The 19,928-nt window shown below is 45.5% G+C and overlaps 3 protein-coding genes across 3 annotated transcripts; 2 read left to right on the plus strand and 1 right to left on the minus strand.

Annotated features, from left to right (window-relative positions):
• The first annotated feature begins 704 nt into the window (after nt 1-704).
• Nucleotides 705-5,244, plus strand: LOC104642702 (proto-oncogene Mas-like). The gene is made up of 2 exons (XM_075753092.1): nt 705-830; nt 3,993-5,244. The coding sequence occupies exon 2, from the start codon at nt 4,014-4,016 to the stop codon at nt 4,968-4,970; it is 957 nt and encodes a 318-aa protein (XP_075609207.1). The 5' UTR covers nt 705-830; nt 3,993-4,013; the 3' UTR covers nt 4,971-5,244.
• Nucleotides 5,245-9,811: 4,567 nt separating this feature from the next.
• LOC142601945 (proto-oncogene Mas-like) lies at nt 9,812-11,018 on the plus strand. The gene has a single exon (XM_075753093.1). The coding sequence runs from the start codon at nt 9,831-9,833 to the stop codon at nt 10,785-10,787; it is 957 nt and encodes a 318-aa protein (XP_075609208.1). The 5' UTR covers nt 9,812-9,830; the 3' UTR covers nt 10,788-11,018.
• A 5,256-nt stretch (nt 11,019-16,274) lies between these two features.
• On the minus strand, nt 16,275-17,447 carry LOC104631739 (proto-oncogene Mas). The gene has a single exon (XM_010308815.2). It carries the CDS (start codon nt 17,259-17,261, stop codon nt 16,275-16,277), a length of 987 nt encoding a protein of 328 aa, XP_010307117.2. The 5' UTR covers nt 17,262-17,447.
• Between the last annotated feature and the right edge of the window lie 2,481 nt (nt 17,448-19,928).

Consider the following 19,928-nt stretch of genomic DNA (forward strand, 5'->3'; position numbering starts at 1 on the left):
GTGTGAAGTTGCATTGAAAGACCTCCTGACACCAGAAGCAGGCATTGTGTATTGAAGGCAACACAAGCAGAGGCTGTGTAGCTGAGGTAGCTGCTGAGGTGTGGTAAGGCTATGGAGTTTGGGTGGACCCTCCTCCAGGAAAGGTTGTGTGAAGCAGCAGGGTCTAAGTAGGGTGGTAACTTGTGGTGAGAGAGGCTGTGGGTCAGAAGAGGACACTTTGTGGTGATGAGTGTATTAAGGCCACTTTGGGAGGGACAGTAGGCCCTTGGGGAATGAGAAGTTGTGCTGAGGAAGGTTGTGAAATCATCAGCAGGTGTTATGGAAGAGCACTGACGATTTCCCAATCTATGTGACTCTGAGCAGCAGTAAGGCATCCTCTTCAAAGACCGTGAAACTAGAGCAACTCAGGGACACAAGTAGGAAACAAAGCATCAGTGCAAGAGGCAAGGTATAATTTTGTACGGACAGTTCTTGCTTTCTTTGTATTGCGAGACTGGCTGAAGAAGGAAGAAACAGTAAAAAAACTTTTCCAGAGCCATGACAATGACAGGTTCTGTGCAAAGAGGAAAGGGGGAAGTGGTTCAAATCTAAGTGACCACACAGAACAAACTAGATATTTCCCCAAGATGGTGATTGGCTGGCTGTCGGATGTCACGTTGAAGAGACCGTGGCTTTTTAAACAGTGTCTAACTAGCCCAGCACTATAGTATGGCACAAGGATTTTATCCGGACCATATGTCATAAAATTCACATGACAATTTTACCCAGCAGATCCATACCAGGCAGCTGCTGCAAATCAGTCACTGAAGTTCCAAGAAACCCACAAAAAGGTGAGAAATTCCTAGACGGTATCTTTGCCATTGCACTCTGCCTAATGCTTTCTGTCATTCTTTCTGAGAAGTGGTGAGAGGAAGAGAGGAGGACAAAATGGAGGAAAGGAGATCAAATATTTTCTTCTCCTGCTAGTTAGAAATCTGCTATATGTAAGCGATTGTATTGATCATTTTCAAGATAAGCGGAGCTTCATTCTGGGAACCCTTTTCTGTGAACAAGTGCTATTGAATTGCTCTAAATACACCTCTGTAATATAAGATGCTACTATTCAGAGATTTAAATGATCACTTAATATTAGCCAAGAAAATACAACATCGTAACTTTGTGTCCATAGTCTAAAACATCTTTGTGGTGTCTAGGCTGTTCAGACTGACATCTGCCACAAGAACTACACGGTGCTCAGCATGGAAACCACAGGAAGGATGTTTTAATCTCAAGAGGGAAAAAATACCACCTAGACTCAGTCTGCTGCTGTTTGATGCAAACTTTCATTAATTAGTTTCATTAAGGAAGTAGACTCACATCTTGATTATGTCTTGGAGACATGAATGTGTCTTGGAGACAACAAGAAATCAGTCTTTCTCAATAAATTTATGAGAACTGTGGGTGACTTTTTCGGTATTCTGTTCCACAGTCTGCAGAAGTCAGAGAAGGATTCCTTCACTTCCATTACAGTGGAAGGCAAAATTACTGATCTTTTGTCATTTATCCAGAGAGTGTCCGTTCCAGCCATATCTGTACCTGGCAGTCTTTATGCATATATGATCAATGGCACAGGGCAATGTCATTTAACATCAGGAAATATGCTTGACAAGCTTAAGTTAGACAGCTAATCACCTGTCATTGCCTGAATGCCCCGTGGAGAGAGATGTACTTCTGGAGGATGGGATCAGTTGCCTTCTGGAGATGACTGCAGCAGGGAGGTAGAATAGCCACTTTCCTAAAACAGGCACCTGGTCAGAAGACTGGAGTGGGCTTACACAGAGCTTAAGTGACACTCAAATGTTCATGTCCTCTTCAAATCAATTGGAAATTTGCTTCAGGTTACACAGATAGCTTGTGGCAGAGGATAGTGCTGCACTGGATCTCCTAAAGTCTAGGAAACCACTTAACCACTGGGTCTCCCTTTCTCCTTACGGCAGACTTGATTCACAGAATTAGAGGGTGCTTCAGCTGCTTTCTACTGTGAATCAAGGTCTGATAATTTGCTGCCACCACAAAAGCAGGTGGTGAGGAAGTGAACAAAGTCATAAGGCTGTATCTTTTCAATTTGCTTGCTACAGATGTTCAGGGAAGAGATAGCCTTGCTAATGATGTTGGTCAGGCAGTAATCTGCTCTCCTTAGATAAGGAAAGAGAAGGCGAGTTTGAACTCAGGGTTGTTCCTGTTGTGAGACTGTGCTACAACAGAGATTCTGTGCATTCTGAAGGAGATGATATTTTTTGTTTTCTGTAGTCCCTTTCAGTATGTACTAAAATTCTTCTTTTAGAGACCACTGGTCTCCAAAGTCTTAATGTTAGAAGGTCCCATAACAGCTGAGGATGGAATCATCCAGCTTCCTATATAAGAGTATGGTGCAGTGCCAGAAGTTCCCTAGCTTCAGTCAACCCTAAAGGTTTCACATCCTGCAATCCCTGGTGAAGTTAAGGGTAGAATTCACCTCAGCTAACTTGAGCTGTCCACACACTAATCGTCTCGATGAAGCTGGCACTCTGCAGTGTATCTGCAGTCAGCAAAGACAGGCAGGTGACTGCATGCCTACCTACGGCACCTATCTTAGGATAAAATACATTACCATTGGAGGTGCTCATAAACCTCCATTAATTCAAATAGCAGCTTTAAAGGCAAAGTTAAATGAGATGTTTGCATTTTTAATGGTGAAAGCTAGGTGTAATGGTCCCAGCTGGATTCCCAACCAAGCACTGCTGGCATACGTGCCTTCCATGGATTAAAGAGGCAAGATTGTCTCCACGGCTCCAGGCCATCAGCTGGGCGAGGAAATAACCTGCATCATGCATTTACCTTGCTTCTATCCATGCAGCGCTGAAGATAGTGTGTCTGGGGTGCTGAGATGAAACAATAATGATTCAATCTGTCACATTTTACTTGTTTATAGAAATCTGTCTCCATGCATGCTGCAGCATTTTACAAAGAGAGAACAGAATATTCATGCTGGTTAGACTGTTCAATGATTCATATCTTCCCAGCTCTCCCTCTTTTGACTTGTTCCTCCTTCTGTTTAACTATCTCCTGCTGTCTTTCAAGACACTTCTCTACCTTCCCATGTCAAAATTAATAGCTGTTTGACCTTCTCAGACAAAAAAAAAAAAAGGTGTGAAATCTATTTTTAGACTTTTTTTTTTAAGATTCTCCTTCAGATCCCAGTATCATAGGGAAGAAGCAGGGCGAACTGCCTCAGGGAATGGGGTGAAATAATTATTTGAGCCATAATTCCAATGTTCTGTGAAGGTCAGACATTTTGTCCCACATACACTTCTTACAGTTTCTCTCTGAAGTTACTAAGGGCTGTCTCTGTCAGACTGATTTGTTTGTTGTCTGTACATATGGCCCAAGAGAACAACCAACCACATTAAACTACACTTTATTTTAAAACTACCAGCTATTTTAAGTACTCTCTACAATGTTTTCTGGGCATATACATAGGACAAAACTCAATCAGCTTTCATGCCGATTAAACTTGTATGCTGATTGCCTAGAACTTTCAGATACTTTTGACAAGATTTGTCTCACCTAATCCTAGCTACATGAAGCAAAGACAATTATCCCAGAGTTGTTAACACTGGGATCTCTTTATTCAGACAAGAGGTACTTTTCAGAGATGATTAATCTAGGCTGTAATTGCTTTTTTAAGATATTTGTTTCCCAATACTGACTGCAAAAAGGACCCTCAAGAAATGAATTTTTAAAAGGGAGAAATACACTGCAATCTCACTTTTGCTACATGTTGTGTAGAATTTGGCCTTAAATACAGTGTTTTGAACAATGCCTCAAAGCCCTGTGCTCCAAGTGCAAACACAGCAATCCCTTCCTAAATCAAGCTCTGGCTACAAAGAGCTAGAACAAATCCAGAAACACCACCAGGTCACCACAAGGGAAGGTCACACAGGAGTTACCACCTCTCTTATTTCTGCTTACAGGTCTGTCTGAAATCAGTCATTATGAGTACTTCAACTGCCTCAATCTTCCTTCCAACTGCAACCAGCCAGATTCATGGGACTAACCAGAGTGGAGCTGTGGAAAAGACAGAGGCATCATATGCTGTCCTCAAGTTCATGGAGAGCTTCTGCCTCATCAGCGCTGCCTGTGGGATGGTGGGAAATGGCATGGTCCTATGGTACCTTGGCTTCCGCATCCGGAGAAACCACTTCACTGTCTACATCCTGAACCTGGCCGCTGCCGACTTTGGGTATCTCCTCTGCATCGCCATTGAGACGGTTCAGTACCTGATGCAGTTCAACGTGGGGGTGCAGTTTGGGATATTCCTCTTCCTGGACCTTTTCATGTATGGGACCGGCTTGTATCTCCTGACCGCCATCAGCATTGAGAGGTGCCTGTCTGTCCTTTGTCCAATCTGGTGCCGAAGCCACCGCCCAAAGCACTTGTCCGGCATCATCTCCGGCCTGCTCTGGGTTCTCTCCCTGATGCTGAACACGCTCGGCTATGTTTTGTGTACCATTCGCCCCTCTGCCAGGACCTGCCGGCTTCTGCTGATCACCATCGGCACCTTGGACTTCCTCTTCTGCACGCCCCTCATGCTGCTCTTCAGCCTGACCCTCTTCCTTAGAGTCAAGTGCAGCTCCCAACACTTCCGAACAGGCAGGCTCTTCACCGTCATCATGCTCACCGTCCTCTTCTTCCTCATTTTTGCTGTGCCTCTGAGCATCCTGATCCTCCTTGACTTCTTGGGCTACAAATTTCTCTACTCCCCCGAGATTGGCTTTGTGCTGTCCTGCGTGAATAGCACTCTCAACCCTGTCATTTACTTCCTTGTGGGGAGCTACAGGGATCGGCGAATCAAGTTCACCCTCAGGCTGGCATTCCAGAGGGCTTTTGAAGATTCAGCAGATGACAAAGATGAACGGGAAACCCATGACACAATAACTATGTCCTCCTAATACCCTGCTGTGCCTACCACAGTAACACTGATCTGGAGCTGAGGGCAGATAGTTTACAGAACTGAAGAACTCTGAGGTATTGGGGAAGGTTTATCTCACCTAACCTACAGTGTCTTCAGGGTAGATCTCTACCCTTTAGCTAGTTATTTTATGCTCCATCTGTGGTCAGTGAAAACACATAAGCATCTGGACCACAGAATTTATCTGACCTGTATTAAGACCACAATGAAAGTCCCTGTTTCTTTTCAGTGGCCATTAAATGATTTCAATTTGATAAGGTGAAATGTCTTGATGTCTGCATTTCATCAAAGGAATTCTACCCAGAGTTTGCAGCTCACTTAATAAATCTCTGTCTTTCAGAGCACAACAATATCAAATTCATAAATTCTCAGTCACTGTTTACTCAGATCTCTGAAGATGAGATGGGAACCAGTCCTCCTCCTGTTGAAATCACCCACAGAATTCCTGGAAGGAGAGTATATCTATCATCTCACTTAATTTTAAGTACCTGTATCTCAGCAACACATGCAACCTTTTGTGGCTTACAGAGTGCACGATTCTTTGCCTCCTAATGTAAGCATTTCAAATAGTGAAATGATTCATGCCCTAGAAGCTCCTTTCTTCTATTAACTAGGGTGGTTTCCATACCATAGAGTTGTGACGTAGTGGAAAAGGCCTCCAACCCCTACCAACTTGCCTTACAACTTTACGCACTGAGTTGCATGCTCCTTTTTATTGTATTTCAAAGAAATACAGGGCTGGAGTTGCATATTATTTTAGCCTTCTCCAGCCCAGAACAGAGTGTCTGCATCTAACTACAGCATGCATTGGGTTGTAATTTCTTCCTCTAAGAAGGACAGATAAGAACCCGTGGCTTCTAACATCTCCTCTACCAAGAGAAATAAAGTCAAGGACAGGGAAAAAAATAGAAAACAGAAGAAAGGTAAAGAAATACCACAATTTGCAACAAATTATTGTCTAGACCCAATCCCTTGAGATGCAAGGTGTGATTATTTGAAGTGTTGTACTATCAGACTACATAACATTTGCTCTTTTAACCTAAATTGATAGAAAAAGGAAAGACAGGTAATTTTCTTCGAGAACCCTTACAGATTTCCTCGTCATCTTCCTCCTTCATCTTCATCTGCAAATATTTTCCTAAAGGCAAGCTGCATTCTTCTATTGTCTGTTATCTTTTTTATGTTCATTTGTCTTTTTCTTAATTTTGAAAAGCACCATTTAAAAAAATAGTGGTTCACCCTAATGTCTGTAGTTGCTTTTTGCTTCCTGTTTACAGTTCCTGAAAGCTGAAATTTGAGTTCCATTCTGATTATTCTTTAATTTTTAATGCTATTGTTCTGCAATGTGCATATACATGGTTCAGATTAGGTCTATGTCATCAATTATATTTAGTAAGGTTTTTTTTTTTTTCTTCTAACTTGTACTGATGAGGGGAAGAGAGCATCCATTTATCAGAAAACATGTTTAAAATGTTTTCCTTTTAATATCTGTAATGATTTTATCATTGGGAGAACTGAAACATTTCCATTATTATTAAAAATGTCAAAAGCCTTTTTTTTAAAAGGAAAACAAATTGTATTTATAAACTTTATTGTGCTCAGAAGCAGCCATCAACTGATAAAAACATACAGAATATAAACTGTGAAAAACTTTCCATCCTGACAGTTTGTCCTTAAACATACCCATCATGAAAGCATGCGGCATTTAATGTGAACACATTTCACACATCACGTTAATGTGAACATTTTACATCCAACTTTGGACATCTAAAAGTTGATGCTTGCATATAAACCACCATTGTAGAAACCCTCAATCATCCATGGTAAAAGACAAGCATTCTCAGGGTGGCATCTGCCAGATATTCGCAGTGTATCTCCTGTGGTCAGAAAGAAGCCAGTGATAGGATCCACAAGGAGATGGGGATCATTTGCAGGCTTTCCCACCCTGAACTAACACCAAGATAGCCCAGCCTGCCAGGGAGAATGTCCTCAGCATCTGAACTAAGTTTGTCCTCTGAATTGCTTGGTATCTCTCTGGAAGTTTGCCAGGGCATCCAGAAGATCAGCGGTCACGCATGAGAAGGGTCATAGCTCAGGGGCCACCAGCATCCTGAAAAAAGCCCACACTTTTGCTTCCCTGGGGACAGCTGAAAGGAGACAGGCAGTCCAGGCCATAAGTGTTGAGTGTGCTCCTCAACACAGTCCATGTGCCAGCGGCATGCAGTGCCTGCAAGGGATGGTGTCACCTGTTCCCCAAGGGCAGCAAACATTACTCCACTCCTCTGAGGAGTCCCTAGACACCAGAGTCTGAAATAATCTTTATTTTCTCATTGATTTCAGCAGAAGACACACACATTACTGTTGGTATTTCTGCGGTGCAGTTAAGACCTGGAGGAAGGGATGTGTGTGGGCATGTGGATGCTTCAGAACGGACTGGTTTTCACCACATGCAGGAGAGTGAAAGACTTTCCAGTGCCTTGATTTGGTTCCCTTTCCCATGACTCTGTCCCCCAGTAGTTATTCCCACCCTCCCCTTCAAGTAGCCACCCCATTCTTCATTAGAGCTTCTACAACAACCAGCACACTTCTCTCCCTCACCTCAGCCAACCTCACGCACACCTCAAAGGAGCAGCCTTCCCCTTGCAGCCCTCCCCAGCATCAGCTGCCATATTCCTTCTCTTGCATCTTTCATGGAGATATGGCTTCATGCCACAGGAAGGAAGGGGCAGCAGCTAGTAAGAGAAGGTTACGTTCTCTTTGGAAGAGAGTTAGCTAACTGGGGGCAGAAGGAGGGGCAAGCACCTCTAGACACCTATTATGTGCACTATTTAGGTGTTACACCAGCTCTTAGCCAAGTGGTGTCTTATAGCCCACAGAGCAACTTGGGATCAAGCACAAAGAAGAGCAGAGCAGGTACAACAGTGCAAACAGGCTTTGGCAGGCCTTGCTGGTGAGACCCAAGATACGTTATGGAAACCCCACTTTAGGCCCTACAGGTTGTATGCTTTAAAAGCTTAACTGTCGGAAACAGAGTCACCCATTCCTACCCAGACCAGAAAAAGACAACACATCAAAGCAAGTGTCCATAGGCAAGAAGCTGCAGATAAAGGACTTAGTCCGATCTTAAGCTCTGTTTAATTTTAAGTAAGAGAGGTGACAAAGTCAGGTAATCACAACATCACAAAATTCGGATCAGGTCTGCTCAAAAGCAACTCCTGACTGCAGAGGCAGAGAAAGATCCTTGCTTCTTCACAGTGTGACACCTGAAGACTGAGGGACATGTGTCCCCCTGAAGCCAACACCTGCCCGTTTCAAAATTTGCACAGCCACATTGTTAACAGTCCTTTCCACCTGTCCATTTTATAAGTGGCACACAGCAGTCTGCAGTATTTCTGTTAATTGCTATGAATAAATTGCTGTGTTTACTATCCTTCTAAAGTCCCTTTCAGGTCAGCCTTTTAAAATACTTTATCTCTCCGGGGTCAGAGGTGAACAATGAGTCATCAAGGAGTTGTAAGAGCCCTGTGCAATTTAGAGAGGCTCCACCTATCAGCAGAAGAAAGAAATAGGCACATTTTTACACATACTGTGAAAGAAAGCAAGCTCAGAAGCATTGCAGGGCAGAGGGTGAGGGCTGATCACATCCAGAAAGGATTACTGATGCCTAGCGCTCAGGGGATGAAGACCTCATTGTCTGATCTGGCTCCCTCACCCCAGGCACATTGGAGAAGACATTTTTCTTCTTGGTGTCTTGGCAGGATTTGGGGTAAGGCATTGCAAAGGAAGTGAATCTTGAAGGAAACATTGGGGAAAGGGATACTGTCGCTCAGATTAATCAAATCTAAACCAAGTCTGATTTTCCAAGAAAGACAAAACAAAACAGACTGCCATTCCTCTGAGAGCTTTCCACAATCTCTACTAACCGCTCATTTATACAGCCTTAGCATAACAGCATTTGGCCCCAGTACAATTGCACAAAGAGCCTTTCACAGAGCACTGCCGACAATGGAATCCCTGGCAGGTAATTTTCTCCCCACCTACTGTAAGAGCAACCAGAGAAGTGGGGCAGAAATGTGAAATTGCTTCATAACATAAAAGAAAGTCACTCTCATCTGCTGCTGACTTCATCCCATCATCCCCCTCTGCACAGTGAAAACACTCCTTCCTGACAGCACCTGCTTCATTACATCACAGAAGACACAAATTGAATCTGCAGACTGAAACCTCTTCCCCATCTTTTCCACAGAAAGTGTTTCCCAGAAGATCCAATGGGATAAATCAGAAACCAAGAGAAAGACCCTCTAGACCTGCTGACAGATCCCAGCTTCTCCGAGAGCTCAATTCAGTCGCACAGGGCAGAAGGTAAGCATTTGAGGACTGGGCTCAGAAATGCCTCACCATCCACATGTTTTGCAGTATCTTTGTCTCTGCTGTGCCATTTTCTGGTACACACACACCGAGACACAGACACAGGCACACACACACTCTCACTATGAAGTCACATCCTCCCCATGTCCTACTGCTTTGTCTGTAAGTAGCAATGTTTTCTTCTGCTTCCTTTTCTTTACTCTGTTGAACAGTCTCATTCTTTCTTCTTCTACATGGATGTCACACTTAGCCAATCTCCACCTCCCCAAATTCCTGCATGATTTTTTCCCTCAACATTTTGCATCTTGCTACCTGTTACCCATGTAGAAAGTAACCATGCATGCCCCCTGAAAGCTATCTGGCCCGAGACAATAAGAATAAAAGAAATGTCAGTCACTAAATGCCCTCTGTCTCTTCTCTAATCCCAAAAGATACAGAAAGGAGAGACGTATTTGATTTGAGGTATTTCATCATGACTGAGGAGCTCATAACACTCTTGCCACAAAGCAACGTAAGCCAGGCTGATCGTACTCACCAGAGTGGAGCTGTGGAAAAGACAGAGGCATCATATGCTGTCCTCAAGTTCATGGAGAGCTTCTGCCTCATCAGCGCTGCCTGTGGGATGGTGGGAAATGGCATGGTCCTATGGTACCTTGGCTTCCGCATCCGGAGAAACCACTTCACTGTCTACATCCTGAACCTGGCCGCTGCCGACTTTGGGTATCTCCTCTGCATCGCCATTGAGACGGTTCAGTACCTGATGCAGTTCAACGTGGGGGTGCAGTTTGGGATATTCCTCTTCCTGGACCTTTTCATGTATGGGACCGGCTTGTATCTCCTGACCGCCATCAGCATTGAGAGGTGCCTGTCTGTCCTTTGTCCAATCTGGTGCCGAAGCCACCGCCCAAAGCACTTGTCCGGCATCATCTCCGGCCTGCTCTGGGTTCTCTCCCTGATGCTGAACACGCTCGGCTATGTTTTGTGTACCATTCGCCCCTCTGCCAGGACCTGCCGGCTTCTGCTGATCACCATCGGCGCCTTGGACTTCCTCTTCTGCACGCCCCTCATGCTGCTCTTCAGCCTGACCCTCTTCCTTAGAGTCAAGTGCAGCTCCCAACACTTCCGAACAGGCAGGCTCTTCACCGTCATCATGCTCACCGTCCTCTTCTTCCTCATTTTTGCTGTGCCTCTGAGCGTCCTGATCCTCCTTGACTTCTTGGGCTACAAATTTCTCTACTCCCCCGAGATTGGCTTTGTGCTGTCCTGCGTGAATAGCACTCTCAACCCTGTCATTTACTTCCTTGTGGGGAGCTACAGGGATCGGCGAATCAAGTTCACCCTCAGGCTGGCATTCCAGAGGGCTTTTGAAGATTCAGCAGATGACAAAGATGAACGGGAAACCCATGACACAATAACTATGTCCTCTTAAATTTCTCCTTTTCCCAGTGGCCTTTTGAAACAGAGTGAGAAGGAAAAAGAGAACAACATAAAGATTCCTTTAAACCATTGAGCCCTAGATCCCAGGAGTGGGAAAAGTCAATACATGAGTAATTTAGGGCCATACCAAGCTATGTTGTAGCCCCATGTATTAACTCCAAATTCAAATGCACTTTTTTGTTTATTGAGACTCCTCTATGGTAAAGCACGAGAACTGTCTTTGTGGGTATCATAGTTTGCTTACTGTCACTCTATTTGTGTCACTCTATTTTGTTCCAGCAGGTTCCAGCAGGTTCCAGCCAGCAACATGGCGGCTGCAGCTGGGTCTTTCAAGGGAAAGACTGTGGCGCCGCTGTGAAAATATGTTTGAGAACGGGCAGAAAACACCAGAGAGGCAGAGATGGAGGGAAAAGGAGTGAGAAACATTGGGGAGAACAACTATTTGGGTGCTAAGTTTAATAAACAGCATTTTAAAATGGCTCTGCCTGGTCTTTGCTTTTTTCTCTCAGCTGTCACTCTAGAGCCAACATTTCATCTCCTTTTCCATCAACTTTCTCAGTTCTAAAGCCACTTCATAGCTCACATATTGTCAAAAATGCCTTCTCAAAACTAATTTCAAAACCAATTATTTTTGGCAATAAAGCGTAAAAGCCACCTCCATTCATCCCCCAACATTTATTCTTTAAAAAAAACCCAAAAAAACCCCAAAAAACAAAAACCAGAAAAAAAACCCAAACCACCAACCCCCCCCAAAAAAATAGTGTTTCAAAAAGAAATACGGAAGCAAGCATTCTCACAATGTGTTGGAGGCCCAGAGATCTGTGTGGGTGCTGTGCTCCTCTGCTTATGTGATCCTAGGGGAGATGGTCTGCTAGAGGAGATGATCTTGTGGACGGTGTCCCTGCCCATGGCAAGGGGTTGGAACTAGATGGTCTTTTAAGCTCTTTTCCAACCCAAACCATTCTATGATTCTGTGATTCTATGATTCTAATTATTGATGCTAAAATGCCAATTCCCCTCAGGGCTGATGGGCAACTGCTGTTGCACATGACTTTGTAGCACTGTTGATTTCACAGTTTTGAAGCAAGATGAGAAGTAGTCGTTTGCCCTAACCAGCAAGAGGAAGCAGATGCTCAGAGGTGCAACCAGCAACCAACCAAGCGGCGGGGGGAGAGCTGGAAACCCCATCCTTTCAAAGGCAACAAAGAAAAGAGGAATGGGGGCATGGAAATCATCCCAAACAGAAAAAAGGTGATGGAACCTAACTGGGCCACAAACAGACAGGAAACACACAGGGATCTGTCTGACTTTAGGTAAAGGTTGGGGGAAGGGTAGGAACGGAGGAATGAAAGAATTAACAACACTATTTCAACTACAATGTACCTCAGAAGTTTCTCAAATTCAGTGTCTCATCTCCTCCAGTCTTGCCTAACAGTTTCCAGGCAGATGCAGAGGGGGCGCTAGAGATTGCAGACCCTCTGTGTGTGTCCCACAGAAGAGGGACCAGAGCAGGGAACACTCAAAGTTTGCTAAATATAAAAAATTATGTGTGTGTGCGTGTGAACGGGGTGTCTGTGGTAAGCTGCTGGTGGTGCCGGCCACTGGGTTCTCTGTGAGGGGAGCTGAGGGACTGCCCTGCACTGGGCACAGCCGGTTCCAGAAGGTTCCAGCAGGTTCCAGCAGGTTCCAGCCAGCAACATGGCGGCTGCAGCTGGGTCTTTCAAGGGAAAGACTGTGGCGCCACTGTGAAAATATGTTTGAGAACAGGCAGAAAACACCAGAGAGGCAGAGGTGGAGGGAAAAAGAGTGAGAAATATTGGGGAGAACAACTAAGGGGAAGGGTGACACGCTGCAGCCACAGAGGACCCCGCACTGGAGCAGATGGGTATTGCCTGACAGGAACTGCCGCCTGAGGAAGATCCACACTGGAGCAGGGGAAAAGTGGGAGAGGGAAGAAAAACTGAGGACTTCTGTCATGTTTTGAGGGTCTGATGTAATACACCACTCCCAGTGCCTCAAACCTGTCTCTGTCAGAGGAAAGGACTCATTACGAAGCTTTCCTCGCTGGTGTTTCTGTCCCCTTTTCTCCCCTTTCTCGCCCATGCTTTAAGAGGCAAAAGGAACTAGGAGCTTTCCTATGCCCAGGTCTGTTCTTCTCTGGTAATGTCTGTCCCTATCCAGGTCCCAGCTTGGAGCTGCCACATCCCAGCCTGTGTGGGGAAAAAAAGGGAGTGGGACCATGACCACGGGGGCTTCTAGTGAAAGATATAGAAACAGAATGGGTGAGAACCAGACCTGTAAAAGCAATAAGCTAAGGGTGTGTTATTAGTTATTAAAAAATAAATAAAATCCTTCCTCTCAGCACCTGGGCCTGAACTAGGTACTGTAGGGAGTCTGCCGTGGGGCTAAGGCAGATCAATTCTACAACTTCAACAGCTTTCGCCGGTGATTTTCCCCACAATTTTCATGTGAATGTTTTTTGATTTACAACCAGTCACTTGGAAGTCTAATATGGGTGGATGTGTCCCCTTGGGATCTCTTGGGACCTTTCACAAAGAGTCTCTCTTTACATCACCTCAAACCAAAAGAGGAATGAGCTCATGAACTCCAATTTCTTCTGAACAAGGACCAAGTTCTAGGGCACTCAGTGATGCTCATGACTTCTAATCTTCTCTGAGTAGAGGATATGAGTAACGGAAAGAAATTTCAAAAGATACACAGTATAGAAAACATCCTTTTTCACTGACAGATATTCCTATTTTGTATAGATTGTTTCTGTCCTGGTAATTATATGAATATTAGCACCTACTTAATTGCTTTGGGTTTATTGTTCTGTGGTTTTAATTGGTGAATTTCACAGATATTTGGCAATATGATTTTCTCCATCTTAAAATACATCTTGTTACCTCAGTCCATTATGCCTATTCCGGAGCTTCCTTAGGATGTGTTTCCATCATAGCTGCGCTTTGCATTAGAGCAGCAATATATGCATCACCCATTTTATGGGAAGTTCCTGACAAAAAGGAGGGATCTGAGAAGAACCAGGAATATTCTTTGTGCAATGTGTGGCAGAGGAAATAATACTTGAATTACTGTCAAAAGCAACACTAACTGTAAGGCAAATCATAATGAAAATAAAGGGGAAAATGAAGACAGAAAATGGGGACTGGACCAGATAAATAATTTTTTATTTAAGACACAGGAAGAACCTTCAAGTTAGTGCGTGCTGACAATGGACAGAAAAGCCAAGTTTGTTTTAGAAAAGCTAATTCCACTTTCTCCAGTGATTCCGGAAGGAGCAGGACCAGCCCCTGTGTGATTCACCCACTACACATGAGAATTTAGCACTCTGGGGATATTCTTCTTCATCTCTCCTGTCCAAGCAAATCCATTGTCATGCAAACACTTTATACTATCCCTGTTCCCCAATTCCACCTGTACCTCTAGCTATCCCGGCAACTCTTTGATGTGCATCCCAAGGTAGGTGTTCGTGTGCCATCTTTACAGCACCAACACCAGAGATACTGCCTATACCTACCAATCCTCCTTCAGTTATATCCCAAGAGTATTGTTAGAAACAGCCATACTTCTATTGTTACTTTTCTCTTTTATGGTTGAAGGAAGCTTCAGCTGGAAATAAAGTATTTGGGTTGTTAACTAACATGAAATGGCTTCAGTGAAAGTGCTGCCCTGTAAAAAGAAAAACAAACAAAAAAGAAAGGCTATGACCCCCTGTTATTTCTTTGAATGTTCTGATCAGAACATTTTCTCTTCTTTCTCTGATTTAGACCTAGCTCCAAAAAAGCAGATTTAGATCCTGCAAAAGACCACAAAGACTCATTCACTGACCAAAGGGAGCAAGAGTTTGTTAGGTTCATCATGTTCAATGAATAAGCCTTCCAAATCTTGCTTGGCAGTTAAAGGAACAGCAAAGGTGAGGAAGAGGAGAAGCATTATGTGCAGCCTCCCTGGGGGACACCTCAGCAAGCAACACTGGAGTTTGATGAATAGGATTGAGTTTGACAGCAGTGGCAGGGTGGAGAATATGAGGGAACAGAAAGTCTGCACCTCTGAATATGTTGCCACAGAGGGATACTAGGTAAAAATTACAGCAAATAGAAGTTAAGCAAATGAAAAGGCCAGGCAAAGCCCAGAGCACCACACACACAATGCCTGCCAGGTGGTTGTGGTGGTGGCATCAGTACCAGAGTGGAAAGAGGACAGAGAGACATCACTCCACACAGATTCCTGTCAGGACATACATGCTGCTAAGGTAACAGAAGAGAAACGGGAGGTAAACTACTGGGAAGTTCAAACAAAACAAAAAAACCCACCACCTGCACTGTGTAATGCAAATGGTAAACAAAAAAAGAGGATCAGAGAGAAGTCAGTGATGGCCAGGTTCAGGATGTAGACCATGAAAGGGCTCTTCTTCATGTGGAAGCCCAAGAAATGCATGCCTGCCGCATTTCCCAGCAGCCCACAGAACTAAACACCCCACCAAAACAGTGCAAAAAAGCCAACCATAGAAGTCTGTGATTCACAAGACCAGCTGTCTCTCCCATGCGTTCCATCATACAAGGAATCATTGAACAGAGAAAGGTTTGTGAATGGCGATCTTGTCAGTAGGAGTTGGCCACATCCCACCTTCCTCTCCTCCTGTCGTCCTCCAGCTTTGTCCCACCGTGTGAGGGGCTTCTGGCTTTCACTGCATGTACCTGATGCTGGACAGGGAGACCCTCCACATTGGGATATCATCAGTGTGCAGACATGCAACGGCTTCACCCACGGCCTCTGATGAAGCTTCTCAGGCATGTCACCTTAGAGATTGCATCTGTGGGTTACATAGGGCTGCAAATGGGATTTTATCTGCGAGATTCTTGTCTCACCAAATCTCATCCATCAGCACCATGAAGACAGCTCACTTTTCTCTGTATTTCTTTTTCTTCTTCATTGTCTCTCTCTTTCTTTCTTTTTATTTTCTTTCTTTCTTTCTCTCTTTTTCTCTTTCTCTGTTTCTTTCTCTTTCTCCAAATTTTAATTTTACTGCATGTCTTATTCTCTGCACCACTAATCCCCCCCGTCACCCACCAGGACCCCGTTGGCTTGCGCATTTTTGCAATCCTTTTTGCAAAGCCCTGCCTTGCTTGGACAACAGAGATGACCAGAGCTCCCCCAGGGCCTAATGTATCAGACCTTAGATCAGATCCCCCAAAACACCATGAAACTCATCTGCTGAGCCAAAGGAGCCAGAGTTTATTCGCTGGGGACAGGGCAAAGAGGGTCATTGCAATGGAGAATATAGCCCAGGCACAGGGATTGAGCCAAGCTCAGCAGTGCTGTGCTGGGTCTGTGCCATGTGCCCACATGCTGAGCTGCCGCATTGTTCCCCTCGCTGGCAGCAGTCAGGCACTGACTGCATGGGGACCTTCATCCCCTGCAAGGCTCGGCATCTCCAGGCCTCCTCACCAGCAGCGCCTTATACAGTGGTCTCCACCACAGTGTCCTTAGGCACATGGCTCTCCTCCTTGCTCATCACTTTGTCTTCAAACACTCGGCGGAGGGCAGCTTTCACGGAGCCTTGGATCCGGCGCTGCCGGCAACTCCCCACCAGGAAGTAGATGATGGGATTGATGCTGCAGTTCAGTAACGCCAGCAGAAAAGACGTATTTTCAGGAAATAATTCATGTGAACTTGGAAGATTGAGGAAAACTTCTACACTGAAAGGAATACCAAGGGCAAAGAAGAAGATCACGTTGAGAAGGACAGCAACATGGAGTTTCCCTGGGTGTCGTCTCTGTGAGCTACATCGGAGTTTGATGGACAGGGACAGGTTGGAAATCAGCATCATTGATGACAAAATCATGCAAATTGCAATGGCTACACCTGCAAATACTGTCTCATAGCTTTCAGCAAAGTTAAAGCTAAGATACATCGAAGAAACAAATAACCCAGCGAGAGCCCAGAGCACCCCACTCACAACACCTGATAAGTGCTTTGGGCGATGGCAGCGATACCAGATTGGGAAGAGGACAGAGATACACCGCTCCACGCTGATTGCTGTCAGAAGACCCAGGCTGCTAAGGTCAAAGAAGTGGCACAGAAATTCAACTACAAGTAAAAAATCTGTGTAGAAAGAAATAAAATTATACAAATAAGAACAAACTGCTGTTAAGCTCAAAATTGACAAGGTGAGCAGAAAAAACAGGAGAAGAAGAGAGAAGTCAGCAACAGCTAGATTTAGGATGTAGACACTGAAAGGGTTCTGCTTCATGTGGAAGCCCAGGAACCACATGACTATCCCATTCCCCACAAGTCCACAGAGAGAAATCCCCATACAGATGCCTGCAAAGACCATCAGTCTGTAAGGTAGTCTTGAGCATTCATATTTGATATTTTCCCCATAGTCCATATAGCCAGAAGATGTGTAGTTCAGAGAGAAGTCTGTTGTGTTGGTCTCCTCCATGGTGAATGACCCTGCTCTGGGTGGCCGCCTTCTCCCTCTCTCACCACTTCCTAGGAGAGAGGAGGAAGGAGAAGGAAATGAGGGGCATCGGCGCTCCCAGTACTCGCCATCTCTCCTCACGGCCCCACGCCAGCCCCGGGCTGTGCCAGGAAGGACTCCGTCCCCTGCCGTGCCCAGGACAGTCTGCCACCCCTCCAGTCCTGTCCATGGCCAGGAGGCATCTCCCACCTGCCCATCCCTGGTCTCCTACCTCCTGGTGCTCCTGGGAACAGTGCTGCCGCAGGAACTCCAGCACACGGGGCCTCCAGGCTCACCAGGAGGAAGGATCTGGTGATGGCTGCCAGGGCCACCCGCTCTGCTTTGGCCTTGCCCTTTGTGCCTGAGGAGCAGACCTTTGACCAGAGATCACATCTCCTCACAATCTCATCACATCGGTGACAGCTTCCCCTCACATGTCCCATGGACGGCGATCTTGTCAGTAGGAGTTGGCCACGTCACCTCCTTCCTCTCCTTCCCCTAGTTTTTCACCAGGACTTGCTGACCTGTTATGATCCCATTAAGAAAGGCACCAGACTCTGTAAAGTATCATTTTAAACACAATTTGCTAGATCTAAAACTATGAAGAAGGAGACGATAGCACAGATAATCTTATGGTCTTTCAGGTGCTGGAAAGCCCAGGTCTTGCAACATCAAACAGACCTCTGATCAGGGCAGATCCTGTCCATGGAGAGGTTACCCCATTATGGTCATTTGAGATATTACAAGATTTTCTTAAAAAAGAAAACATCTCATTCTACTGTCAGACAAAAAGGATGTTCACATGAGAACCATTGCAGCAGTCTTAGATAAAGGCAAGGACATGTAGGTGGTGTAATCACCAGCATGCAGTGGGAGCTGCCCGCAGGCTCCTCTGGTCAACCAACCAGGTTTATCCCATGGCCAGGGGATAGCACAGCACGGCACAGTGTGGCACAGCACAGGCCTGGGACTATGCAGGTTGAGTGTTTTATGGATCACTTACTCCCTGATGTATAGTGGTCTTCTGGTCAGGATCTCTATATCTCCATCCTCCAGCTTCAGCTCAATGTGCTGGGGTCTCCTGGGTGTTGCTGTGCGAAGCTAGTGGTGCAAGACTTCCCCTAGCTCTCTTCTGTCCACTATCTTTACAGCCTGCATTAGCAACAGGATGGTGGGGAAGAGATTTGGCAGGGCAAGAGGAAGGCAGAAAGACGAGAATGAATGAGATGAGCCAGGGACCATCAACAAGGTGGATGAACCAGCAGAAACCACTCAGAAGTCCTTGACAGTCCCATGGCCTTGATGCTCCTTCTTCCCAACATTCCTCCGGTGCAGAACCACTCCTGGTCATGCCCATCCCTTCCCCTGTGCCCCCAGGCCTCATCATACACCCACTCCCTGCACTTGGGATGTCAACAGAGTCCCCTCAACAGCAGCCAGTGAGCACTGGCCTTGTCACAACTTGCTGTGAGAAATCACCAGTGTTCAGATACAGAACAGCACGAGGGCTTTGCCCACTGCTTCTAATCACATCCCCCACGTGCATGTGTCTCCTCTGAGATTACATTTTGTAGGGTACATAGTGCTGCAAATGCACTTTTATCTACAAGTGGTTCCTGTTGCACAATCTCATCCTTTAGCTCATAGGCATTTTCATTGCTGATTTTCTCTCCCTCTCTCATGTGCTTTCCATCTTTTGAATACCTGTTCTTGGGAGTTATTGCCTATGCTTGCCATGCCCAAGATTGATGACTTCCAAGGATATCCTTTGATTTCAAGTAGTTAACATGGAAGGGTCCACAGTCTCCCCCCAGGGGGTCCAGCCTGGAGCTGCAGGAGTTGGGGCCGAAGATAGACTTGAAACAAGGCTAGAGCATAGGCTCAAGATCCATCCATGAGAAGTGGATGGAGACAGGTCTTCAGACAGGCGCAACTCCTGTATAGCTCAGGCAAAGCCTGGCTGCTCATGTCTGACCCTAACTGGAGCCCCTGGTCCCATGGGAAGGGGATGAATGGTTGGGGTCAGGGCAAGTAAGACCTGCTGTTGCCTTCGGGACCCTGGAAGAGAGCATCAGAGTGCCTCACATGGGCAGTGTGGTGTGCTATGTCGTTCACTAACGTTTCATGAGATTAAGTCCCTTTATTCCCCTTTCCCACAGTTTTGGGCCTATAAAAATCAGCTCATCATAGTCCTACAATGACAGCACGTGTTTTTCTTTCTTTGCCTCCACTCTGAAAAACATTTCCCTTTATTGATTATTTCTATGGCTTTGTAGCATCAAATTTCTCACAAGTATTATGTTGCATGCTTTGATGCATTAAAGCAAAGCCTCGATCTCCCAGAAGAAACTTGGGAGAAGTCTTTGAGCACCATTTGCATGTCATTAGAGGCACTGAGCAAAGCCCTCATGCTGTTGCATGTCTGCACATCAGTGATTTCCCACTGTTGAGGGTCCCTGGCTCATCTCTCCCACCTTTCTGCCATCCTCTGTCCCTGGGAATGATTTATGTACCCTCCTGTGTTGACAGATGGAGCTTTCCCCCTGCAGTCAAGTGGTGCTGCTGGAAAGTAACAGGAGAGCACATTACGCTGAGAAACTGTCCCCAAAGCTTCCTGGTCTGGGACAATATGCCCGTCACACACCTCCC

The sequence above is a fragment of the Balearica regulorum genome, chromosome 5, assembly GCF_011004875.1.
Source record: "Balearica regulorum gibbericeps isolate bBalReg1 chromosome 5, bBalReg1.pri, whole genome shotgun sequence".
In the NCBI taxonomy this organism is placed as follows: Eukaryota; Metazoa; Chordata; class Aves; order Gruiformes; family Gruidae; genus Balearica; species Balearica regulorum.